The sequence below is a fragment of the Haemaphysalis longicornis genome, unplaced genomic scaffold (assembly GCF_048455015.1).
Source record: "Haemaphysalis longicornis isolate Haplotype H1 unplaced genomic scaffold, Haemaphysalis longicornis Haplotype H1 scaffold_10, whole genome shotgun sequence".
NCBI classification, from domain to species: domain Eukaryota; kingdom Metazoa; phylum Arthropoda; class Arachnida; order Ixodida; family Ixodidae; genus Haemaphysalis; species Haemaphysalis longicornis.
Window position 1 is genome coordinate 104,886,324 of NW_027526204.1, and position 27,950 is coordinate 104,914,273.

General features: G+C 44.0%; 1 protein-coding gene across 1 annotated transcript; it reads left to right on the top strand.

Moving 5' to 3' along the window:
- Positions 1–4,049: 4,049 nt before the first annotated feature.
- On the top strand, positions 4,050–27,813 carry LOC144159029 (regucalcin-like). The gene is made up of 6 exons (XM_077690263.1): positions 4,050–4,139; positions 9,210–9,384; positions 11,364–11,561; positions 19,271–19,480; positions 23,253–23,399; positions 26,769–27,813. The coding sequence occupies exons 2-6, from the start codon at positions 9,228–9,230 to the stop codon at positions 26,960–26,962; spliced, it is 906 nt and encodes a 301-aa protein (XP_077546389.1). The 5' UTR covers positions 4,050–4,139; positions 9,210–9,227; the 3' UTR covers positions 26,963–27,813.
- Positions 27,814–27,950: the final 137 nt, after the last annotated feature.

Below are 27,950 nucleotides of genomic sequence, written 5' to 3' on the forward strand. Positions count from 1 at the left end.
GCGTCGTACTATCTACCGATAAAGGTTGAAATACGGTGGCAACACGTATACCTACGCGTACATGTCCTTTCAGGCGGGTGCCCGGACACTATTTATTGGCACGCCACCGTCCCTCTTCAAGGGTGGAAACGTACGTTCCCCAAAAACGGCAAGATATAAAATCCGTGGAATCTGGGGCTGCATGCGTGTACGCTCTCCACTCCCCCTCCGTTTGAACCTTGCAAGCACAAACGAACCGATAATCGATTATCGTTTAGTCTATTAACGGGGGACGATCCGTTGGAGGAAAACAAGACGATTGCCATTTGAGTCCGTTATTGATTGATTGATTGATTGATTGATTGATTGATTGATTGATTGATTGATTGATTGATTGATTGATTGATTGATTGATTGATTGATTGATTGATTGATTGATTGATTGATTGATTGATTGATGAATTCATTCCTGCATCCGTCAATCTCCGGACTCAACAAGTTAACGGTTACCCTTCATGGTGGCTCAGTGGCTAATGCGGTTGTGCTGTTGAGTCCAAAGACGCGGGTTTGATCCAGGCCATATTTCAGAAAGGCGGCGACGCTTGTGTGTCGAGATTATTTCAGCGCACGTGAAAGACACCCAGGTGGTCTAACTTCGTAGCGCTTCACTACCGCGCGCCCCATAAAGTAAATATATGCCCACACACTTAAGCGCTGTCATTGCAGAAAGGTGTGTCCTCGGGAAGAAATAATTAACGATTTCTGGTCGAGTTGTGAGATCATTCTTTCCTCTTCTTACACATTAACCACTGTCAATGTGCTTGATTTACCTCAACGGGTGCGTTCTTTAATCCAACGCGGGCAACACGAAAAGACTCTGTGCCTTCCAAGGCCACTGGTAAACCATGCAGTGGTGGACAAACAAAGCACTCAACAACAAAACAAATATTTAAAAAACTTGTACAACGGGAGCGACGCGACATCGGTGTGAAAGAACAAAAGTTGCATATGACATCTTCGTTTTGATTTTGCCTCTTCGTTTAGATGTATGATGTATGAAGATGTAAGACCTAATGCTAGCGCGTCATACATCTTTATTTAGATGTATGACGCGCAAGCACTACTCCGGCGTCGGGAGCGTTTTGGAACGGAGTTGCTGCACTTAATTAACATTTATTCTTTCCAACTACTGCGTTCAGGTACGAGAGCTAGGCTAACCGGACTGGTTCTAATCACCACGGCACAGGTAATTCAGAGGACATGTACCCTTGCGTGGCTTAACATATGGGCGCGAAAAAAGTTGTGTCTGCGCGGTGTTGGTCAATTCGAGAGTCAGTTCGTACATCAAGCAAGAGTGTCAAAGTTCAAAAGTGTTTATCGTGGTGGCCTGACTGAGGTTTGGGATTTTTATAACACAAATAGAGAGAAAGAGAGATAGAAGCACAGAGATAACGAGAGAGGGGGAGAGAGGCGTCAATGTTGAGTAAGATTTACTAAAAGTTTGGGAAAAGGAATAAAGTGATCGTAGACCCTATGGGTTGAACCAGAATTCCAGGGCCCCAGAATCAGGTCACGAAGATCTTGAGGGGACAAGATGGTCAGAACAGCCTGTCATATGTCGATATAAGTTGGATATGTATGGTTTGAGTGGTTCGTTCGTGAGCGTGTCCTAGGATATGACCAGGTTTCGCAGAAGACAGTGGGTGATTGCCCGTATTTAGCGTAGTTTTAAGTTAATGTCGGACATTAACTACCAAACATCTCCGTACATCTAGATTTGTGGATATATGTGTTGGTTTCTATCCTGAGCAGAGTTTTTGATTCTTAAGCGATGAGATCCCTGCGTGGCACAGGAAAGAATTGTACTCCTAGGCGTAGGAGGAGACGTTTTCTACATTTTATGGTAGCAGTGGACAAAAAAGAGGATGGTATGCGAGCTCGAGTGGATCGTGGTCGGGTGCGTCGCCCCCTTTCATTCCTCTGTGTCCATGTGTAAATGTATTGACAACATTTATGATTGTGGATTGGAGAATCTTTCCCCCGCATTTGTGTACTCCGCCTGTCGCCAAGAAACTAATGGCCTATTGAGGCTGTGTAAAGATGTTTAAGCATCGATTCCGTAGTTCTGCTGGGGGGATCGTAAAGAGGACTCAATTCCCGTGTGTAGGAAGGTAATGCAATTACAGCGATTTTCATGGTACTCCAGTAAAACAATTGTTGCATTCGTATTTTTGAACATCCGGGCGTCAACATTTTTTTCATGGGCTTAAAACTTTTCTCAAATACGTTTGATCCTGGCCTAATAGTCACCTGTCCTCGCGTAGGTTGGCATATGTCTTTCAGTACGTGGATCGGTGCGTATCCATCATGGCGTCCAGCATTTTTTTCTGGAGGTGTGCCTATATTTTGTGAAATGACTGGTCGCCGTTTTGCTTTTCCCGGAAGCTCCTGTTGTGCCAGGAGAGTGGTCTCTCTGATTTATAAAAAGTTACTTTCTTCTTCTTCTAGAGCTGGTTCGCGTTTCTAGATGTATAGAGCGGTCCCATACTTGCGTGCATAGTTTGGCACACGTTCAATTTAGTTGAAACGCTACATACGTTTTGCGTCTATACCGACGCTGCATTTCCTACCGGTTAATTTGTTCAATATGCCATTTTGCGATACCACCTCTGGTGCGCCTGATGGGGGGTGGAGAGAAAATGGCTACACGCGCCTTAACCACGTAATAGCCTTGCTGTTTGTGGTTTAACGGGAACATTAGCAATCTTGTATGCGCTTTCCTTATGCTGAAAAGGAATCGTCAATTTGGCTGCTAACCTGGCTCAATAATTCAAAAGTGTTATCTGCTCGAGATTGCTGTACATTAAAAGGTCAGTTCTGACTTTTCTTATATCTGAAAGCGTTAGAAAGCCGAGACAATTATTTATCTATTTTACATAAAAGACCTATTATAGCTTCGTGGTATACAGCCTACAAGGCAGGGTCGAACATTGTTGATGCTCCGACTTTGAGCATGAACCTCTGCTTTGTGCGCATTGAATCATCACTACATTAAAAGATCAGATGGAAACTTGACTCACCCTTTGTTCCACCGTTATGTGGCACATGAAGTTCTCATGCAACTAACTAATTAAGTTTACGTTTTGTTCCGTCGTGCAGAAAGTTATGTTGTTCAGCTGAAAGAAGCCGATCAACGGCAGTAGTATGGCTTGAGACGAACCGCATGGGGGAAACCGGGCCGGATGCGTCGTCTTAGTGTAGAGGCCGCAATCAGGGTCAACCTCAAAGCCAAAGGAGGGTTTGCCGAAGAGCGAGTTCCCGCAATAAAATCTGAAATCCAGTAAATCTTTAAGCATACTGAAGGTTTTCTATAGAACCTTATAACAAACGCTATCTTGGCACGACGATTTGCGCTAAGAACTAACGCATGCGCTACTGCGCTAACGACAACCGCGTCATTGTCATAGCCTTTGAGTGGAAGCGGAATTTCCCTTTGTCGCCACCTCCCGTCAATTGTGACTTCTAGATTCCTGCTACCCATATTCGAATAGTGTTGTTATAATGTGCTGAATAATGTCCAGACAATTCGGTAGTGCAGATACGTCCGAGCTAGAAATGGGGCTAGTTGGTTTTTTACTCAGAACATCGGAGGATTTACACAGAACATTCACTGGTCTGTGTAAATCCTCGTCCTTGCCCCGCCTAGCGCCAGCAATGTACCAGATATGCCCTCCGCACACGAAGAGGGCATATCTACTCCGTTCACGCCGTTTACCCCTGAAAAGCGTCTCTTGTTTCTGATGCCTCCAGCCTGTATGTTCTCAATAGCTGGTAATAAATCAGACGGCGACGTCTTGGCCGCTGACCTGATTTCGGATGCTGACCACTAGTTATTGTTGCCGTTCCTTCTCTCCATTAGAGATGCGGCTGCGGTTGACAGGGTGCTTTTAGGGGCTGGCTACGGTTGACCGGGTATTTTGAGGGGCTGCTGCCCGTTGAGTGGCGTTGTCGTTCCCCTTCGGTTTCCGTATAAAAGAAGGTGCGGAGCGCGCTGTGCCACTGCACGTCTGGACTCTGCAGCATATTGTCGCCACCTGTTTTGGACGGCAACGCTCGGTGCGGCACAACTTTAGCGGCCAAGTTTCCCCCAGCTCACGGTGGTGAGTAAATATCGGTGTTTTCGGAGACCATCTGGGGTAACTTCAGCACTAAGAACTGTTGAGTACACACGAAACGTTTTTACACCCTTTTAGCCAAAAAGGGTGTAGCATAAGTGGAAAAAGGGTGTTGGGAGGACACCCTTTGTCTACTTATGCTACACCCTTTTTTTTAGCTCTAGACCATTTTTGTGTGAAAAACACCCTTGGTTTTTTTATGGAGCTGAAAGGGTGTGAAAAAGGTGTTCAGCTGTTCATTGAATAAGGCTGTGCTTGGACGCAAATAGCACTGTAAAGAAGAAGACATCCCCTCATATACTCCTCTACTCGCAAGAAATTTGCCTACGCAAGAAAAGAATAATGCTCGTATGCAATGATCGCTCGTTTCCATATGCGGGTGCACCTCATGCCCCAAGTTTGGCTTTGGCACGTGAAACACAAACTTGAACCTTCAAAATTAAAAAAAAAAGACTGGTGGGGCGAAAAGGGCGAATGCAACACGCTTGGCTTTCTGTATAGGTTGTTGGAAGGGTGTGAAATAGGAGTTCAGTTGCAAAAAAAGAACAGCGGAGCTGGGGGTCGAGCTACTTTCTTCCGGTGTTGCTAAGTTTTGTTATGTTTGCTAAGCTTTGCAATGTTCTTGCTAAGCTAGGATGACCGCTGAGGGGTGAGGCCAAGTTTAACCGGATTTTAGAAGGCTGTTGGAGTGTCCCCCCCCCCCCCCACTGCCAAGGGACCCAAGGGGGAAACAAGCTAGGTCGGCCCCCAGCTATGCTGTTTCTCCAGCCTTGCACCACTATTGAAAGCTGCGCCAACTTTTTTGCCTTTTAGAATCCAAAAAATACTAGTACCTTTGAAATGGTATAGTAGGAGGTGCGCATGCGCATACGCCCCTTGTGCTCACACTCTAACAAGCTCGAAAGCCGACTTCACTGTTATAATACCCTGTTTGCGGTGGTGCGCCCTTTACAGAAGCTACAGTTCTTTTTCTTTGTATTTTTTGCTAACGCCACCGAAACTAGCTCAAGCCTAAAGAGCTTCACTGGTAATAAATTGTGCCAATTCATATTGCTTTAAACATCGTGAGGAACAAAACACTCTCCGCTTGTAGAAAATGTTCAGTCCACTCGTGTAAACAGGTACAAAATGCCTCCAAATATGGAGGTCTCTTCACCTTTTTTCTTAGTTGGCGCCCTTTTCTTATACCCTTTAGCTTACACCCTTTTTCTTTGCGCCCTGTTTCTTAGTTTCGAACACCCTAATTTGTAGCTTTACACCCTTCTGGGAAAAAGGCTGTTGAAATACTTAACACCCATTTTCAAGGGTGTTGAGGTGGTGGTGAAGATTTGTTTGGTATTTAATAAAATTCTGTAAGTTATGGAACACAAAAACGACCTCGTGATTAAAACATTTTTGCGAATCCGCGCGTTGGTTTGTGTTTTCCCATAGTAAAATCCATACTTCCAAAATTAGCGCTAAAATATCTGTTTTTTTGCGACAAGCCCACCGACTCGATCGGGGGGCTTTCCTCTGCTGGATATAAAAGCAAGAACAGCACATGTATTACTAAGTAAGTATGCACTCCCTGTACCGCTTGTATCCCGTTGGTTTTCTTGCTCGATTCATTTGTGTTCCAACCGGAACTTGTGCGTATTGACTGTGTTGAATACTGCGCGCTCCGCCGATTCACATTGCCACTGCGCATGCCGGATGCTCAACACCCTTTTTTAGGGTGTTGAGCTGGTGGTGGTGGTGAAAACGTTTTATTGAGCTGGAACGGAGTTAGTTGAGCCATTCCTCTCTTGTGGGGGGCGTCCTATACCCTTTTTTTTATCCGTACACCCTTTTTTTGCCAAAACACCTTTTAAGGGTGTTAGCCATGGGACAAGATTTTTACACCCTTTTCGGCCAAAAAGGGTGTAAAAAAGTTTAGTGTGTAAGGTCTTCTGCGAAGGCAGAGAACCTGGCTATTTCGGTGAACTTCGGCAATGACCTTGGGATGGACAAGCAAGTCGAAGAACTGACGACCGGTGCAACTTAGCCGTTGTGAGGCGAGGGACGTGAAGGAAGTGAAGGAAGGCCACTCACTCTGTGGAGGGATAAGGAAGTGAGTTAAACTCTTACTGAAGCCGGCTAAAAAAGAAAGAGAAAAAGCAGAAAGGTGGGGCCCTTTTCTCAGTCCAGAAAGCAGAGAGCTGCCGCCACTGCTCGGGTCGGTGAATCGTAGACACGGAGAATCGTAGGAAGAATCGGATCGTATATCGGATCGGATCGTAGAAAGAATCGGATCGTATGAATCGTAGAAAGAATCGGAGACACGACGGCGCCGCCGTGCGTCTCCGATTCTTTCGTCCTCGTCTTCATGCGCTGTTAATCTGTGTATAGGAAACAACTAGCCCAACTTTCGATTCTACTGAAGTCACTGCAGACGTCTACAAGAGCCAAAAGACTGGAGTTGGTTGAAGGAGCGTTCTCGTCGATTCGTCTTAGTAGTTATACAGGGTGTCCCAGCTATCATGCACCAGGATTTAAAAAAAGAGTGATGGCGTAACTCGAAGAAAACCTACTGCATAATGTTTGCAGTACTGTGGAGAAGCGGGGAGTATTTTTTTCGTTAATGAGACTTAACTAATTAATGGTAATTAATTATCTAACTTGCGAAGTACTGTCCTAATCACTAAAGTGTCAATGAGGCACTTGTAGGTAACCAAGAGGGACATCTAACTGCGGTATTTTTAGCGACGAACTAATTGCGTACTCGTTTATTCTGGCTGATAAAGAAAACCCGCGAAATACGAAAAATACCACGTGACGGCGCCTCCGCGTGCGTAAACGCGCATCGTAAAGCAATGCCCTCAAACAGGCTGCCTCTGAGTTAGCCAGAATGAAATAAACAAAAGAAAGAAAGAAGAAATCGCGACCGAGTTTGTGCCTTATCTGGACACGCGCCCCCCGAATCTTGCTGTTGCTGCTCCTTCAATGCATGCCATTATCAAGGTGATGCGCTGTCTCATCAGGCGGGTGACAGGCGAAGCAGTTGCTTTCAATCAGCCTATGTGGGGACGCTGCTGTACAATGCGCGCGGAAGCGCCTTCACGTGGTATCTTTCATATTTCGCGGGTTTTCTTTATTAGCCAGAATAAATGAGTACGCAATTAGTTCGACGCTGAAAATACCGCAGTTAGATGCCCCTCGTGGGTACCTCCAAGTGCCTCATTGACACTTCAGTGATTAGGACAGTAATTCTCGAGTTAGATAATTAATTACAGTTAATTAGTCACATATCATTAACGAAAAAATTACTGTACGCTTCTCCACAGTACTGCAAACATTACACACTAGGTTTTCTTCGAGTAACGCCATTGCTCTTTTTTAAAATCTTGGTGCATGATAGCTGGGACACCCTGTATATGCGGGACAAGCTGCATGTCTTCTCAGATATTTTTGTGCGCAAGCACGATTACGGTTTTGCGAAGGTTTATTGAGGGACACTGGCGGTTCCTTCTGATGTCAAGCTAGATTGTGAAGTCCAATGTTGATTTCTGTTTCGCGTGCTTCAAGAAGTACACGAACGGCCCTTATACAGAGCACCCAATGTAGGATGTTAAGCGGTACGATAAAACGTACATATAAGAATAGGAGTAAGAAAGCAGGTATGTGGAATATTCTTATTTACAACGGAGCTGTCGGGCAAGACGTAAGTTCGGTGTTGCAGAAAAAAATGCCAAGAAAATGCGGAGCGCTCGTGAGTGCGTGCTTAGCGGGGACCGCTGAGCGTTCCCAGCACGCGCAGTGGCTTTAGCAAAAAACGAAAACCGGCAAAAACAACGAGGAACGAGAAAATACCGAGCACTCGTGATTGTGTGCCTCGCGGCGACCGCCGAGCGTCCCCGGCACGCACAGTGGCTTTAGCAAAAAGAAAGAAAACCGGCAAAAACAACGAGGAGCGAGAAAATGCCGAGCGCTCGTGAGCGCGTGCCTCGTGGCGACCTCCGAGTACCCGTAGTAGTAGTAGTAGTAGTAGTAGTAGTAAACTTTATTTGGAGAAAAGGGGTGAGGGAAAAGGGGAGAGATCAAGGGTGGGATCCAAATTCCAGGACCCCAGAAGCTATTTGGCCATCCCTGGCCCTACTAAGCAGCGCAAGCTGCTGTGCAGGGTCCGAGCTGGACAGGGCTTCCTCCCAAGACTCTAATGAGGTTTCGTGGCTATTTTTGTCCAAGTAATTTGGCAATTCCAGACTGTATGGAATAAATCGGCCTTCTGGTGACACTGCTTACAGTCCTCATTACACTTTTCGGCGAACCAGCAAAAAGACAACCGGCAAAAACAACGAGGAGCGAGAAAATGCCGAGCGCTCCTGACCGCGTGCTTAACAGCGACCACGGGCTACCCGGATCGCGCAGTGGCTTTAGTAAAAAAAAACTCCAGCGCTGCCGCCATCCGCTACCGCGCATGTAATGCTTGCTATGAGGAACACATGTCATCATTGTATATGACGATGACTACTACTAGCACAGCGGAAAGCAAAGAGAGAACATGGAAACAAACAATCTCAAACTTGTAGAAATGCGTGGTGATGTGTCCTTCACTGCACACTTATAAATAAATCCTGCCGCTTCGCTGTGGTTCAACCTTGCGCGACTTAGTGCAAGCTTCGCCATTTGAGCTGGTGAAGTCTACAATGCTGATGATGACTGCATCCAACACTAGCCGCGAAAAAGATGATGACCACTTCGATGCATATGATGACCATTACTAGCACCGCAACTGTGCAAATAAACAATGATAACGAAACTTAACCATGTGTCCGGCAATGCTCACAAACAACCACTTTCGCCATTCGAGCCTTGCGCGTGAGTGCAAGGTTACCCGAATTTTTCACGAACAGTGCATTTTTTTCATTCGACAGCATATCTTGTGAATACTGCGCAATAAATCCAAAAATTTGGGAAAATATGACACGGTGAGTCAAGGAAATGTACGTCCGGCTTGTGCGAAGACTGGTTTCCCCACTTTTGACATTATGTTTTACAACTTTGCTTCTATGTTGTTTATCCCGATGACCCCCAAAGCGTTCCCGGAAGTCCAGTATGAAGGTGGAAATTGCAAGCAGGCGGAAGAACCTCCTGGGCGAGGGACCGCACTGGGATGCCCGCTCGTCGACGCTCCTCTACGTGGACGCCAAGAGACAAGACATCGTCCGCTACGACCCCAGCACTCGCACCGAGACGGAACTGTTCCACTTGGGTCAGTCTGTATGTCGTGCGCCCGTGGTGAAGCTAAACTAAACATCCCTCCTTGTTGGAAAAAAAATGCGATAGGCTAAACCATAATATTCAGGGCGAAGTATGGTCTTTGCGGATATCGTGATAGAAGCGCCTGGAAATCTCTGGCAAAAGCCTTCGCCCTGAGGTGGATACAAACATGAGCATAATGATAATGAGGATGGGAGCTAAAGGGGCCATGAAGACAAATTGCAACTTTGATAAACTTTGAAGAATTTGCCTTTGGTAACTCCATCAGCTCCATTCCACCCATGAAAGACGTTCTTACAAATGTAAGAGCGCAAGACATATTGAAAAACTTTCACATTTTGTGATAGAGTGACGTAATGTGGGCACAGCCCAAGCCCGGACGTGTGTCGGCCGCCAAACGTACATCTATTCTGTAATGAACGTCCGTTTGAGACCCCATACGCATCTTATGTACGTCCATGGGACATCCCGGTTTCACACTTCCGTACGTCCTTTAGGACACTCAAAATTGAATGTGTTTTGGATGTTCGGTTAAAAATTACAGAATAACAACTATTACATTACGAGAGGCATATGTTTCCACACCGCACAACACAAAGGACTACCGGGCAGACAAATACACAGGAACACAATAAACTTGCTTCACACCTTGTCGGAGGTTCTCGATTCTTAAATACCCTTCCCCAAAGAGATCGTCGTTAGAGTCGGTGAGATGCTTCAAAAAAGAATAAAATGGGGCTTAGTTTTAGTAATACGCAGATGAAACTTGCAATTTAGAAGTCGAGGTGTTAATGTACAAAATCTATTGAATTGAAAAGCACAGTACTATTTCTGTTTTTTTTTTGCGTTTGTATTTAATGCTTCGTGGTAACTTTGTACATATACGGGCGGATGTCCTTCGAACATAGGGAAATGTACATTCTTTCTTTTTCATCCGTTGCTGGATGTCCACTGTACGTCCGAAAATGTACATCCAAATATGGACGTACAGTGGCCATCAAAACTTGGCATGGGATGTAAAGCGGTTTTTTCGGACGTTCCACGGACGTCCGTGGTTCCTTGGGAAGTGACGTAATAGAGGTCAGCCCTAAACACATAATTAAGAGTGTGTTACGTGCCCGTTAGCATTTAAGTGATACGGTACAACGAAGCTTGAGGCCCCACTACAATTCTCCAGTCATGCTTCTTGGCACTGGCTTAGATCGGCGGTCCTCAATCACACAAAAAAAGCACTGTGACGTCATGGAGAGTTCGCCGGAAAGTGAATGGGTAGTCGCCATGCTTTATACGTTTTCTTTACTATCTCCACTATTTGTTTGAAGTAAAATCGGTATCAAGGTTATCGGGCAAAGCAGTGCTTTAAATGAACCAAACCTGTATTTGTCTTCGTGGTCATTTAAAAAGATTGTTATGGTCTCACGAAACGGGCAAGTAAATTTGAAACCTTCTAGCACCGTTTGTATTATTAGCTTTATTTACCCGATGGTGGTTTGTCACTTCGAAGTCACATCTTGAGGGAAGTTGTGGTGACTAAGAAACGAATGGGTTTGAAACTCTAAAGGTCGTTTGTTTTCTCTTGTCCCAATTTTCAGGCCGAAACATCTCTGCCTTTAGAAAACTGAAACAGATACTAGGAAAAAGAACTTGAGGGCTTCTTATGGAACTGTAAAACCACTCTATCTGTTTGTAATGAACGAGGTTGAGTAGAAACTTAGGCTAATCCCCTTGTTTCAATCCAGCGCCATTCTAAAACCCGACTTGAGCGGTATGGATGAAAAAGCAACTGAAACTAACCCCCCTCAATAAGCTGTCAGCGGTCAAGTACCACTGAAAAGTTATTATTACACCGAGAATGTTTAATGTGAGCATACAGCGGAGCACTTTGGGCCTGCTTTAGAAAATAGAAATTACAGTAGGGTATAGAGAGTAGGTATTTTTATCCTTGGTTTGTACCCAACCCTACCGTTACAGAAGAAGGGGAAATTGGAAACACCATCCCGTATGCTGAGGACAACCGCAAACTCGTTGTCTGCATGGAAAGGGGCATCTACCGATTTGACCTTGACACCCAGAAGAAGACGTTGCTGACAGAGGTATCGGACCCCCTGTCGACTGTGAAGACTCGGATCAACGACGGCAAATGCGACGCTTTGGGACGCCTATGGACAGGTAACCAGGATATGACATGCCCTGCGTCGAAACTACGCTGACCTGTTCACTTCTGTGCAGCAATTCAGTTAAAGCGTTTGCTACTGGGTAATTTGCCAGATGTAAGGGATGCCGCCATCTGTCCTCATAGGCGAGGGGGGGGGGGGTTTAAGCACTCATGCACTGCTATCTAATAAGCATGAAGCTTAACTTAAAGAAAAAACAATACCAGCTAGCATAAAAATGCGAGGCTGCTGGTACAGCGGAGCTGTGTTCGTCACAGCAAGCTAAACTAGACGAGCCCGATATAAGTCACTCAGAACTATTTACCCTCTATTTATATCATCATCATCATCATAAGCCTGGTTGTGTTCACTAAAGGACGAAAGCCTCTCTCCCAAGGACCTCCAACCACGCCTAACGAGTCTGATAGTGTGGTTGTGTAACCATTAGGATATTTCTGGCAAATGTACCCAACCAGGGCTACCAAATCCTTGTGTGGTGAGGCAATGCTGTTTGTTTCCCAAGGAGTCTCCCTAATATGGTTCCTGCTCTGGTGAGGGAGTGCTTTACCGGCAATGGTCGCCGGGGTCAAGCCGCAGCCCAAGCCTCATTCTGCGATTCCATCAACACGCGTATTTTTTAAAATTCTGTTGGAATTGTCCAGCACCGGGATTCGAACCACGGGCCTTCTACACTCGAGGCGGATGCTCTACATCTACGCCACCGCTGCAAAAAAGCGATATATATATATATATATATATATATATATATATATATATATATATATACATATATATATATATATATATATATATATATATATATATATATATATATATATATATATATATATATATATATATATATATATATATATATATATATATATATATATATATATATATATATATATATATATATATATATATATATATATATATATATATATATATACAGAAAGATAGGTCAGCAGTCTACAACGCCAAAGGAGACATAGGGGTGTGGTTAGGCTCTTTTCTTTTTCACTACAGTTAATTAGCTAAACACTTTTTAATTATACAGAAGAAAGAAAGAAAGAAAAACACGCGCCCAGAGTGGGGACCGAACCCATCGAAAGGCGTGGGTTTCGAACCATTTAGTTATTAGGGCACCTTTCGTTTTGTCGCTGTTTGTTGAGCACGTCATACCTTCTGAGATGAGATGCACGTTGGTACGCCTGATCAAGCGAGCTTTTGGGGTGGTTCCTGTTCATAAGGGCGGACTTGAGTTCGTCTAGATGCTTTACGTAGTCCCTGTCATCACTGCATACTCTTCTAAGCCTGGTGGCTTGTCCTACAAAGATCCCTTGCTTCAGTGTCTCGGGTGATGGCTTTTATAATCCAGGTACTGCTGCCTGTCCATTGGTTTTCTAAAAAGCGTGGTTTTAAATTTACCGTTGTCTAGAATGACGGCAGTATCCAGGAAGTTCACATCCTTTTCAGAATACTCGCAGGAGAATTTAATAGTCGGATGCGAAGAATTGAGATGAGATATAAAGGTTTCTAGAGTCGCGCGACCGTGCTCCCAAATCATGAAGATCTCTTGTATGTAGCGGAGGTAAACCTGAGGTTTATATGGAAAAGAACTTAATAGGGTGGCTTAAAGTTGCCCCATGAAAGTATTGGCATAGGTCGGCGCGAATTTAGTACTCATGCTGGTTCCAAAAGCTTGCAAAAAGTAAGACGAGTCAAATTCGAAATAATTGAGAGTTAAAACTAGTTTTAACAGAGTTATGTACACTTCTGGCGCATGTTCGTGCGGGTTCTCTGATAAAGCTTTTGAAATAGCTTCGATACCTTCAACGAAAGGGATTTTTGTATACAATGCGGCAACGTCAAGAGTAAGAAGGAGGTTTCTACAAGGAGGAGCACTCTAAACTTTTTTCCCTCCCATATACTCCCTAGAGGTTCTTTTGCGCCTGTCCTCTAGTGGTCCTCCTTGTAGGAGTTTTTTTACTACATGGAACAGAGAGGTTTTGTTTACCTCCTCAAAACGGGGCGTTTTTAGGTTATAGAAAGGAGGTATTTAGGGAGTGTTAAGAAATGTTCGGGAGAATTTAAGGAGGTCAAAATGGAGTATTCTTTACTTCCTGAAGGGCGTTTTTAAGTGATGTTTATGGAATTTTTAGGCGGTTGAATAGGAGCCTATTACGCCTCCCTTTGGAAGTACTTATGTTAGTTTAGGGGCGTTTTTAGGAGGTTTAAGGGAAGCATTTACTTCTTTTGAATGGAGTTTGACGAAAGCTTGGGGAGTTTTGTAGGCCTTCCGAAAGGAGGTTTTCAAGGCCAAAAGGGAGAATTTCTAGTTCCCTGCGGGAGTACTGATTTCACATGGTTTTTCTCGATTTCAGGTTTATTTCAAATGAACTTTCACAGACAAGTTTACATGGTACATGGTGTACACAAGGAGGTTCCGAAATAAATACTTATGGCGACCTCATATTGGAAATTACAAATGGTACATTGCTAAATAACACGCCAGTTAGGAATTGAAGACAGCAATACGATGCTAGTTGAACAAACCGTAGAAACAATATTACTACAAGAACTGGAAATACGCGAAAAACAAAGATAGGCACAAACACAACCGCATGGTAAGTGAAATCATTATAGAATACTAGCGGATCGCGAACACGTCAGTACTTATCAGAACTTATCAGTACGCATCAGCGCTCAGTACACAGTGAAAAAAATGGTTGCAGTGGTTTACAACAACAACAAAAAAATTCGGTAGGCGGTGAAATGAGCGAGCTGTGTGCTAGTTGAACAAATTGTAGAAACAATAATACAAGAACTGGAACTACTTGAAAAACAGATAGGCACAAACACAACCGCATGGTAAGTGAAATCATTATATAATACTAGAGGATCGAGAACGCGCCAGTATTTATCAGAACTTATCAGTACGCATTAGTACTAAGTACACAAAGTGAAGAAAAAATGGTTGCAGTGGTTTACAACAACAAAATAATTTTTCAATTTGTGGTGAAATGAGCGAGAGCTGTGCAACGATTTGATATTGAAAGGTAACAAGCATTTTATAGGTGGTAAAGGCACAAGTTATAGGTGGTAAAGGCACAAGAGATAAATGATGTAGGAGACAGACTGCAGTGAGATGGCTATGGATAAATGAGTAATATAAAGAACGAAAAATATGCTGCGGAAAATACCAGTGCGTTTTGATAAAGACACAAATGCGCCAAGAAAAGTGACCGAGTCTGACGGGTTAATTGCAATGATATAGAACAGAATGGGTGGTATCGCGACAGCTTCTTTAGAGTGAGAACAAAAAGCCATGAAATTCGTGGTTTTCGGATAAGTTTTAGTTGATTCATTTCGCACCAGTTGCCAATATTATTTAGATAATTGTTTCAAGTTAAATTAGATTGTTAATATTATTGCTTCACTGAAAGATAGCTGTATTATCAGCATACAGAACGGCCCATCAAATATCCCCTTCTCAGTAAAAAAAGAAAAAAGAAAAAGTCAGAAATATAATACGGAATTCTTTTTGACTACTATCCAATGATTACAGATTGAAAACAAATATTAGTGAGCGATATTGATGCGATAAAAGTTAATTAGTTCTAAATCCTTCACACGTGGTTTGGTGCTGGCAAGGTCCAAAAAGGCATGTTCCACAAACGTTAGAGCTCTGTGCGCCTTCTTGGGATATTGAATGTATGTTGAAAACCCAGAACGATGCAAACAGACTACACAGTGCTCCCAGTAAAGATTATGCAGTCAAGACACGCTGGCCATCGATGTGGAGGCTAACTTCCCCGTTCACGGAATGCAGGCAGGGAGTCAGAGGAACATCTGCCTGAAAAAGCAAAAAAGAAAAAAAAATGCCCCACACGTAAAATTCAAAACAGACACTATGGTTAAATGAACTTAATAATTCGGTACAGTAATAAAATTGTAAGGGCAGGTTCCCTGCGAATTCCAGTACCTAAATTAGGAATGCAAAGGCTTCATAAAACCAAGTGCCAGTACATTAACCGTCGTGGCTTTGGCAGCAATAAAAAAGATATTACTTCCGCACAATATACTCGAGCACAACTTTAAATGACAGTGAAGATAAAATGCAAGTCTCTGTAGGTTGATAGATTAGTTTTTGTTTTTGACTGAAAAACAGTATGGTATTGCATGATTTTGTTAACTGCTGTCTCTTGCTTTAAGATGCCAGCTTGCATCTATTCAAGTGAATGGGCACACAGTTAAAGATGCAAACCCTTACACTGCCTGTCCCCTACCATGGTGGCTCACTTTCATAGAAAAGTGCAGCTTTTTCGAGATGGACGGCTGTTGCAAGCCGTGGCAATACTCACTTCTGCTGGAGGGGCCAACTTAGTTTCCGAATGCAGCCTTGCCTTGTACAGCACAGCCTATCCTGCCTTAAGATCTATGAAGTCATTCAACTCGATCATGTATCAGGATCTGCAGAAGAAAATCGTGTCAGCAAATAATGAATTCATGCCGGACAGGCACCAACTGTTTCAGTTATACTTGCAGATACCTCTGCCTATTTCCCTCCTGGTGTTACATCCAAAGCTAATTTGTTACGGCTTGTCTCATCAAGTATGGTCATCTGTCATAACACAGCTAGTCATACAGGAAAGTCCTTCACTGGGTCAGAAAACACTTTCTTTTTTTACAGTAGTGATAAACTAGGCGACACAGTCATCCGTATTCTGACAACTTAATATTCTGTGTCACCGAGCTGACAAGCGTGATTGGTGCATAAGGTCATTTGTAGCCGCAACCGTTACTACAGCCTTGTTAGCTAACGTAAACCTCGTTCATGACACCAAATTACTTGTGATTGCATGGCAACCAAAAAAAACAGCTGGAATGGAAACGCTATTCTCGCAAACTTACCAACGCTGCATGCCACACACACCTGCCTTAGTTAATTTAGCGTGATTGTAGAAGTTTCCGTCACGCAAAACCACAGTGCACTTTTTGGAGCTGCAAGCTCCGTGTAAAAATCGAGTGTCAGATGAATCGAGTAATTTTTGAGTATGGTCTTACTATTGATTATGACAAAGTTATTACCAACAAAAGAAGAGTGTGTGCATTGTTCTTCTTAAAAATGATATCCATTTTTATGCCCGGCAGACTTGTGTCATGCTACGGCAAACTCGGTTCTCTTCCATAAGGGCATGGATTTGTGTTTTTAATTACGTGGCCTTAGCTGGTGACTGACGGGCCCCGATTGTATACAGACCCCTCATTATCATCCGAAAGGGAATAAAAACATTTCGGTTTCCAACCACGTCACCGTCGTGGTCCACACTATATGCATTTAATCGTTCGATAGGCTCATAGCATCTTTTACGCATGTCACCGTTTCCTTAATAGGGTGCGCTGTTAGATGTGAAGAGTCGACTCAAGCGAGCAAACAACCCCACCGAATCTACAGGGCACAGTTTTCGAAGGGGGTGGCCGCCTGATCTGCGGCTTTCGCCGACCAGAGCGGTAAGAATGAGTCACAGCCTTGAACGAAAACAACACAAAGGCTTATATTTGGACAGGCAAGCCATCAGGAGCGTTAACAAATAGATATTACAAAGTATAGCAGTTAACTAAAAAGAACACGAGCAGTTCTATGCATATGAGAGACAGAGTCCCACAATATTCACCGACCGGGCCCGACGATGGACCGCTGTCGGAGGCGATTCGGCTACCTGAGTAACCGTCACGTTGCTTTGAAACGACGCCGCGCGCGACAGACGATTTCATCTCGAATGCCCTGTTACAAACCGGCCTACAAAAGAATGCGAATGCATACCCCAAAAGCCACAAACAAGTACAATAAAACGAGTGTGGGCTTTTTTTCTTTGCCGGTGCGTGTACGTGCTGTGTGCGGCACGGGTACTTTGAAGTTAACCCTATCCAAACGTTTGACAAACGCATCGACTGATAACAGACCACTTACCAGCGAGCGGTCCACAGCTGTCGCCGTATCCAAATGCTGTTAGCGGCCGTTCCTCGTGTGACAGGGGCACATAAAAATCTTTCCACCAAATGGCACTACTAGTCCTTCTCAAATAAGAAAAAACGATGGCCCAAGGCGAGGCTTGAAGCTCCGGCCGCACCGAGCCACCGGCCGCGCTGCGTTGATAGCACGGAGGTTGTTTACATCCGGGCAGCAAGTCGTGCCGTTGGGGAAAGTTGTGTCGCTGCAGTCGGGTGCGTTGGCGCGCTGGCACGAGAATTTCAATCGTCTATATATGTGCAAGCAAGCGAAGCAGATGAGCATTGCAATTGTTTGCAACGGCGAGAACTGTCTCTTTGTTATCAGCAGAGTTTGACAACACCTATCGCCAAAATAAACAGATTGAAACAACACGGTGCGCTGTCTGCCTGTGATCGCGCTGGCTGAAGCATCTATACGGGTATACGTACGGTATGGGGTTTGTAGCTGCATGCAACCATCGCGTCCTGCTTACTCGTTCTAATTAGCATTAGGCCACGGTTGAAGTGCTGATACACGGAAACAACAGAAGACTAACATGGCGACCGCCCGCTTGAGATGATTACCTCAGATGGGGAGTTTATTTTGGACGTGGTACTATACAAGGAACCGAACGCCATCTCACAAATGGTGTTAAGTGGTTCTAAATCCTCCCTTTTGCTACACGGATGGGCAACGGTACTACCATGGAGGTTCGTCCACATTTTTAGACCATGCCTAGGGAGTACATTTTTTGCTATAAGTACTTTTCAGGGCACATTACTTGATTAAAACTCCATTTCCGGCTAGTTTGCGTTTACAGTGAGGGTACTCGTACTCGGATTTTTATTTCTTTTTACGAACCCCTAACGTCGCGAACGCCACGCTCTAGCCTGGACAACGCCGGGCGCCCCTAACGAGAAGTACGGTCACAGGCCCACGCTATTTTCATGGTATTTTTTCCTGTATGGAGGGCGCAACAAAGAGCTTACACAGTTCTGCTGTTAAAAATGCACACCAAAACGGAAGGAATTTGGAACAGGCGTGGCGCTAGCAACAGGAGCATTGGTTTCGAAAGCGCAGAACACAGCGAAAGAAGGCATGGCTCCAACTCCGGAGGGCTTTGAAAACATTCCTTCTCTATAATGACAATGGACGGCGTAAGTGCGCATGTGTTTGAGCATTGAAATATGCCGAGAACTTTACCGATCTCTCATACGCCGGTGCATAAAATGAATTCAATTCTACGAAAATGTGGAAACAGCGACAGCACTGTCTGCACTTTTTCATAGGGAAGACCTCGAGGGGACATAAAGAAAAGCTGTCGTTCGTGCGCGCTGTCTTCCTGCTACGGCTGTTCTCTTCCACTGTGTTTGTGCAAAAATTGACGCTGTACCTGTGACTTATTTCAATTACTTGCTCTATGTTTCCTTTAGAATTTTTCTTCTGTTTCTTATTGCTTTTTACTCAAACAGCGTGCCGTGTGATGTGTATATCCGTATTTATCTTCTCAGCTAAAAACTCTCACAGAACAACTACGGCGTCTGCACTTTAGTTATCAAGCTGCCAGCTATCGGCAGTTTTTAGTAATAGAGATGAAAGCTTCCAATGTGCACTTCAGACCGAATAAGCGTCTAGATTTCTGAAAATGTTTTTGACACTTCCCTGTTAAACACTTCGTTCTAACATCCCACTCCGAAATGGCATATGTGTCGCATTTTTGTTTGCAGGATCCCTACCAACGGCTTTGTGGGTGAACATAATACCCGAAAAGAACAACTTCTGGTCCTTCTCCAAGGGCCGACTTGAACACAAACTTGACAAAATCTCACTGTCCAACGGAATCACCTGGACGTCAGACAATAGAACCATGTTCTACGTAGACTCCATACCGAAGCAGATATACGCCTTCGACTTTGACCTCAATGCTGGAAATATAAGTGAGTATACTTGACGTCAAGGCACGATCAGTGGCGATCATCTACTCTCGCAGAAAAAATTCCATGTGTACCGTTGCTACACTTTTGTAGACGCACCGAGAGGTAACGCGTCAACTACAAACACAAGCCAAGTGTTAAAAGAACAGAAAACTGATTTTTTTGTGTATATTTTCTTTATCCCAAATGAAAGGGCATCACTTAAAATACCTTCAGCAGAAACGGATTTGCTGATGGTGCCCTGGAACTTTTGAAATCGGAATTTTTAGACCTACCACCCATACGTGTCCCACCGAAAGAAATGCTGCCAACAATGGCAGTGAGCCATGTGCAGCAACATACCTTTAACGTGAGATCAAAAAAAGTACTTAAAAAGTCTTCCCGGGCTAAAACAACAATGTGCAATCTTTTCTCTTCCTTCGAGTGGTTTTTCGATCACGCGTTGAAACTGGCGGAGTTATTTGGACATCAGGTAGTGCCATGTTTGGACACTAGAGGGCGCTACCTTTCAGGCTTCAGACATTAAAGTGCAAAATTAAAATTATTTCCGCCTGTTTACTTAGAACCCTTTGTTGTTAACCCCAAATATAAAACGCTTGAATTCATATGAGCTAGAAGGCATGCACTCCACAAAAATTGGTTATCTGCCCCTTTAAGCCAGCAAGCAGAAGAGAAATCCTGTTTCAAATGTGAAGCTGCACCAAAAAAACATTCTTCCCGATGACTTGTAGCAAATTTTAATATCACTTCCGAAAAGCTGCCGCTAGTTTTATGTCCGAAAGGGGAACTCCTGCAGAATATACTGCACTTAAAAGTAATGGCGAACAAGCCGTAAGCTGCTTCTGGAACAGAGGTATGTCCCGCTCTGCTGCTTTTGTTCTGCAGTGCACCTAGTAGAGCGCATGGCGGCCCTTTAGAGGAATTCTCCTCGTTTGAATATTATTCTATACTCTATTACACAAATGGGTGGCTGTACTCTTGAACAAATGCTGCACAATGAAATGTGTATGTCGTTTCATTTGCTAATAACGTAGTGTCTCACAAAATGTGAATGTGGGAAGTTTTCTGGCTCTGTGAACAAGTGTTAGCTCTCCGTCTGCATGAGTGGTCTTGCCTGAGTGGTTGGGGGGATATGTTCTACCAACCGCTCCGGTTTTCGTGCAAACGAGAGCTGGGATTAGTGAGACAACCCGCTCAGAATAAGTTTTTCCTTGTGACAACAAGTCATGTTTCAAGTCAAACCCTTCATCCTGTCGTACTACCTATATACCATCTGCGTAACTGAGATCCATAAAGACCTAGAGCAGCAGCATCACTTTTTAATAGTCTTTAGTACTTCCCGTTCTTGACTTCTGCGCCTTGTCTAGAAGGTATATTTGTTATAGGTACGTACGTGCGCAACTTTTCAACAGACCTGTGAGAGAGGAAGCTTCGGATCTCAATGTTTCCTTGTTATATGTGTACACATCATCCTTTTCACATATTTTACCACTTTGGCAAGTTCTGTGCGTGTCTTGTGATCTATCTTTTATAAAATTTGATAAAAATGGGGTACTAAGAACTTCAATACTACAGCCGTTTCAATCTGAAACCCATAAGCAGATATTTAGTGACGCTTCTAAAACCTCCACTATAGTGTCTTGTGCTGCTCATGGTCCGATCTTTAATGCCTGCAGAACCGTGAGCGCACACGCAACCATTTTCCAAGCAGAAGGATATGGAATTTTACTTATTCTACAACACATTCTTGAAAATCAAATTCCGAATTCAATAGTCTCACCGATCCCTTGAGCGTTGTTCGGGCACTGTCATCCCAAAAGCCCTGCAAAAACCACATAATCAATCTAGTTTTCAACACCACTATGTCTGTGTATGCACAAAAGCATGAACTGGTCCTGTCATGGGTCCAAGGATACCTTGTGATCACTATAAATGAGCAGGTGAATGAAAGGGCCGCTGATGTTGCACTAAGATACGCAGTAGACATAACCACGGCACCCTACACTCACCTCAACCCTCGCATTAGACAACACCTGCGTAACACATGGCGAACACAGCGGAGAGAACAGGCAGACAACAAACTACACGTAATAATATCACACTTGGGACAATACACCACCGATTCACGCATCAGATACACACAAGCCGCCTTGGCTAGGCTACGGACAGGGCACACTCGTACAACACACTCATATCTGCTTACAGCGTTTTCAAGACCACTATGTAGCAGATGCGCAGATGCCGTACCCGTAGTACACATCCTAATTACATGCAATGCACTTGTCACCACACGACGCAAATATTTTCCTGAATTACACTCACAAAACATCCCACCACACCCATCATACTTCTTGGCAGCAACCCAATGTTTTCCATTAAGCGGGTTCAGTTTCTAACCGACGACAATTTTTTACAGCTCCTTACCTATACTTTATAATCATCCTTACCCTATGCTCCAGCCATCTTCAATGGATTTTGTTTCGCTGCACTTTTTGTTTTTACTGACAGAATTTAGTATTTAAATTTACATATGTCATTAAATAACGTTGTCTTTGGCACTCTTTGCGCTAGTTCACCTCGCGCCATTAAACACAAACCACCATCATCAACAGACCTCAATACTTTTCACCGTACTGCTGCTGCGTTCTTTTAATTGTTGATGGTTCGGGGTGGTATTTTTTATTGCGGAACTTTGCTATTCACCATTAGGGGAAATTAAATGTACAGATACGCCCTGGATTCCCGAAGGAATCGGAGCAGGGGGCTATGATGTGGTTGCTTACAACCTGAAGTGTGTCTTTTGTAAATAAGTTTCACACGTACAACGAATGCTTTTTTGGTAATGAACTGATTCATCAGCCTATTATGACCTCTGAAACTGAAATACTTTGACAAATTCTCGTAGTTTCTCTAGCCTATTTATGAATTGTAATTACGAAAATGCTTCAGGCGCGCGCAATTCTGTAACACAACCACCAGCTTGGCGGTGCAACTAGCTGTTCCCCAAATCTGCGGATTAGTACGCGTGTTGTAAGCTATCAGCGTTTTATTTTTGTTTTCAACGCAAGGTATACGGAACATTGTGTTTGTTCGAACTCTTAAAACGCCTACGCAAAGCGCTCTTTCTGGTTTAAAAAAAATACCTGGCGATTTCCACTAACGTGAAAAATGGGGAGGGGCGAAGCATGCAGTGTAAAGTGTATTCAAAGGTTTCTCGCTGGCGCTCGGCTAGTGTGAGTAGATCCTGTCTAGCCTTCACATATAATCTGTAAACATAATCGTTCCCAGCAACATATGGTGGTGGGTGGGGGTTGGGGTCCCATTGTTCCCAGGTGCGTATCATCCATAATGCGGGTTCGATACTGAGTGCTCGGCGTCAGGCTTTGGGCCCTTGGAGTTTTCGTCCACGGAAATGAAACCATTGGGGGGTAGAGGTATACATCTTTGCTGCAAAAGTCTTGTGTCTTTGAGGCACAAAACGTTCTAGCGCTAGGCTTTGGAAAACGATTGTCCCCGTGTGTTCGTTTAGTACGTGTTTTTTCCCACGGAGATGAAACCTTCTAGAGCGAGGCGTTGGAAAACTTGTGTCCCGGTGTGTTCTTTCTGTACGCGTTGCGTTCTAGCGTGAGGTGTTGGAAAACGAGTACCTGAAACGACGACTAGAGACGCCGACAGCCCGAGCCCCTAAGGTGCTTCGCTCCCAAAATGGCTCCGCTAACCTAGCAAGCTCTGTCAATGGGGGCTTCCTCGTTAATTTAAACGTTCGCTTTGCCAGGCAACCGTCGACTTCTGGCTGACTTCCGATCGACTCCCGGCTACCAGGGCTTGGGCCTTCCGGATGGGATGACGATAGACGTGAACGACAAGATCTGGCTGACCTGCTTCGAAGGCTCCGGCGTGATCCAGATCGATCCAGAAACAGGTCAGGAGCCACCGCTTTCTTCCAAGATTTACTGAAACCGAAATAAAAATCGCATGCACGGCGCAAATTGAGAGCCGATGATAAGATACTGTAGATTAAAAAGTAGAAACTCAAAATATTGGCACGCAGTCCGAAATGACGCAAATGTTTCCACTTAATTGATACTTCTACTCATAAATAAGCCGAGGAAAAATCAAACGTCGAAAAGCAATCAAACAAAATAACGTGCTGTGTAGAGAGAGAGAACTCTTTAATGTGGGCTGGAGAGGTCAGCTCTGCTAGCGGCAGTGCTTGCTACGCCAGATGGGGATGATTACAATGCAGTGAAGTGAATGTGAGAAATCGGGAAAGCAGCAATAGAGAGAAAACAAAAGTTGAATAAAAATGGCACGCAATGTAGTGCAAGGAAAAAACTCGAAATAAAGTTAAGCAAAAGACAAGAAAAATTGAGCAAATGGAGCCCAGGAACGTAGAGCGCCTAACAAGGAAAAGGAATCAAAGCGTACACAACGACGCAAACGCGTACAGACGTAGCCATGCGCACAATGGAAAAATTATTACAAAGTTTTGTCAAGTCCTGAATCTCGCAGAAAACGCAGAAAAATCTTCGTCCCTAAATATGAGTCATTGTTGTTGTCCCAGGGTCCAAGAAAGTGACACAACTGAAGGCTTGCTCCGCGTCGAACACGAGACAGGCAGCTCGCCGCTGTAACTCGCGCAGCGGAAAATCGCGGGCATATACACAACAAGTGCTCGGTAGTCTCGCGCACAGCGCACGTGGGGCACAGTGGTGAATCCTCCCACCCTATTCTGAACTTGAAGCTTCGGGTGTAAGCCACGTTGAGACGCAAACGATGCAGTACACCTTCAGACGCTTTGCTTAGGTCGGGTGGAACACGGAATTTACAGAAAGGGTCAATTCCATGCAGAGGTGGATATCCGCTGCGAGGGTGCTGCCACTTCAACATTTGCTCTCTCCAACCAGTTCGATGTCGGCGAATCAATTGCGCAGTGTCTGCTCTGTTTGTATTTCTTAGAACGTAGTCATTTCTCGAAACATATCTACTAAAACAAGAACACGATTGAGGCGTTTTTTTTTTTTTTTCGAAATGAGCCAAATCCCAGAAACCGAAACTAAGTCAGATAAAACTGCAGCGACAGGAAACATTGGACAATTTTCCTCTAAAAAAACACCTGGCAAGAAAATAGGGGGTATAACGCCTTGCAAACGTGTGCCCATGTTGTAGTTCGTAGCTAAAATGCGCCAAATCCTGCTGTGGCACGGATCAAAATAAGCCAAATCCATTTGCCCAACAGGAGTGCGCTCTTGGCGTGACTGATCGGACTATATTGTGGGTGTTTTCAGAAGTTTCTTCTTTTTATTTTCCGACCTGGCTTAACATGAGTTGAGACAGCAATTAAGACATCGGCGAAAGATGTGTCCCCAGACGTCGACGACAAATTGAGCAGAACAAGTGAACGAAATGAAACCGAGAGATGTGAAACAATCGCTTCAGCGCGTCTCCCCTGTCCCTATGGAGTAAATATAATTATTATTATTATTATTATTATTATTATTATTATTATTATTATTATTATTATTATTATTATTATTATTATTATTATTATTATTATTATTATTATTATTAGGCCGGGTGTCATCTCTTGCAACACTAGGCTTCCTGATTTTTTCTGTTTTGCTTTCTGTAAATATTTTTACTTTATTGTTTCTGTCATACATATGGTTTTGTGTGTTGTGTCGTCTTGATTTTAGTTTGTCTCTATGAATGTTTTGTATATGGTGTAACAGTACGAAGACCTTAGGGTTGTTCCTTGGCACCGAAAATAAGGGTTGATTGGTTGATTGATTGATTGATTGATTGATTGATTGATTGATTGATTATTACTCCCATATTTAACATTTAGTACCCAACTACTCTGCCACCGCTTACAAGCCCTAGCCGATTCCCCCCTATCTGTTGTTACGAGCCACTTTAATAAGGTGAAGGAAATTATATGCGCAGCCTTCTTGTGAAGCGTATTAGAAATTTATGGAGAGGCAATGAACAGCTTGCTTACCTACTTTGTGAGTGTCTTCGGACGTGTCCAACAAAATTATCCTACCGGAGAATTTGAAAAGCGCTGCTAATTCTGCCAAGAGGACTCACCTACTCTTGATGTATAGTTCGACTGTTCCTTAAGCCCTGTTGCATAATGCCTTTCCGGCTAAAAGAACATTGTACCATTCTTCAACGTCAATTGCAATAACGTTTTCCTACGAATGCCGCATCAACTACAATGTTTCAATTCAGTGCGAGTCAAATACGAGCTTATCATCGTAATATTGCTGAAATTCATCGCATATTTCATCATTTCTTGTGGCCATAAAATTTTCGTAGCTTAGGTGTAAAACAAGTCATATGATACTTTTAACGGCGTTGCATTTAGGTCCGCTAAAAACTTCGTTTTTTTTTTCTCAAATTCGCTTTAGGTAGATTCGGCTCGTTTCAAAAAAAAAACGCCACAAGTGCGTCAAACATCCCAACCCAATTCCATCACCTACATTGGAGCAGTGGGAGCACATGCTGACCAGCTTTTAGCTCGAGGATCAGGAGTACCTGATCTCCTGGGCGAGGGCTGCTGGGGGGCCTGAAGGCGGCCTGAACTGAAGCCACCACCCACTCTCCTTTCTCCCTCGCCTTTCCCTTAGAAAAATAAATGTTGTTACTCCTCCTCCTCTATCTGCCAAAAATAACCCGGGCGTGTGACGACAATGTGAGCTCCTCGGCGCTTAACTGCCCGCAGAGAAAAAAAATCCTGAGGCGTTAAGGAACCCGAAATCATTATGGCTTTCCCTGTAGCAATACTTATAAAAAGCTTCTATATGCTGCATCGTGATGATCATCTTTCTTCGTCTTCACGATACTTACCAGGCCTCAGATTTACCAAGCGACGAATTTACTTACCAAGCGACAAATCTACATCATGGTTGTTTCACGGAACCCGCACGATACACCTGCTGTGTAGCACTTAACAAGCCTCTGATAAGTATCGCCAGGGGGAGTCGTATTGCTTTCGCATTCACAGCATGGCATGTAAGCGGACTTCAGTGCCACCGAGGAAGATAAGGAGGAAAGAAACATTTTTGGACCCGATAATAATAAGAAAACACGATAACAACTTGGTGGCCCCAGAGGAAATTTTTTTGCAGCGAATACAACCGTGTATATAACGCACCAGCAGACGAACTAGGCAGAAGACCTCCTGTTTTTCCTTCCTCATCGTTACAAGGTGATTTTTCTAACTCCGTGTCACCACTTACTCTTCGTTCTTTTCTGCCTTTTTCCCTCCCCCTGCCAATCACTGCAGCCAAGATTCTGACCAAAATCGACCTTCCGACCAAGTACACTACATCATGCTGCTTTGGCGGCCCCAACTACGAAGACCTGTACGTCACTTCCGCAAGCTTCCTGCCCGAATCTAAGAAAGCCGAAGACGGCCTTCTCTTCAGAGTGACCGGGCTGGGCGTCAAGGGAAAGGCGGCGTACGAGTTCGCGGGATGAACTCTATACCTGAGCACCGAATAGCATGCAGCAACACATGCGCTATTCGGATCTTGCGTAGTTAGTCGGATCTTGCGTAGTCGGATCTTGCGTTAGTCGGATCTTGCGTAGTCGGATCTTGCGTAGTTAGTCGGATCTTGCGTAGTTAGTCGGATCTTGCGTAGTCGGATCTTGCGTTAGTCGGATCTTGCGTAGTTAGTCGGATCTTGCGTAGTCGGATCTTGCGTTAGTCGGATCTTGCGTAGTTTTATGCGTAGTTTCGCATCTTCATTCGCTAAGTGGCACTTGCAGGATTGAACAAGTGCCTATCTATCCTGCTGAAGTTTTCCCTTCACTTATGCGCGTTTTTCGTTATTTTGTTTTACAAGCTACAAGCAAAAGTTGAAATACAGTGGCAGCACGTACACCTAAACTCTTAGCCTTGTTCCATGTAAGTTCGAGTTTAAAAAGGTGATCCACATGTTTTATGTGGATTCTAACGAAGAATAACTGGAACGAGATATACAAGTAGATCTTATTTTGAACCGTGCACCTGTTTTCTTTATGTTTGTGGTTTTTATCTGGAACTGAATAAAGAGGGGAAGTGCTCTAGGCGGATCCAGTTACTGTTCCAGTTATGTTCCGGTTATCATTTAGGGGGAGTGCGTTAGTGTATTTTTTGCGTGTGTCTTGTTCCACATAACTCATGCACTGCAGTGAAGTGCACACTGTTTCGTGCATCAACTGGAACGATGAACCGCACATATATTTGGGGCTCTTTGGCCTAAAATAGATGCACACAGATGATATAAAATTTAATAAACTTCGCCGATATCTATGAAGCTGTCTTGTGGGCGTGTGTCTTGTTCCACATAACTCGTGCACTGCAGTGAAGTACACAATGTTTCGTGCATCAACTGGAACGATGAACCGCACATATATTTGGGGCTCTTTGGCCTAAAATAGACGCACACACTTTATATAATATTTAATAAACTTCGCCGAAATC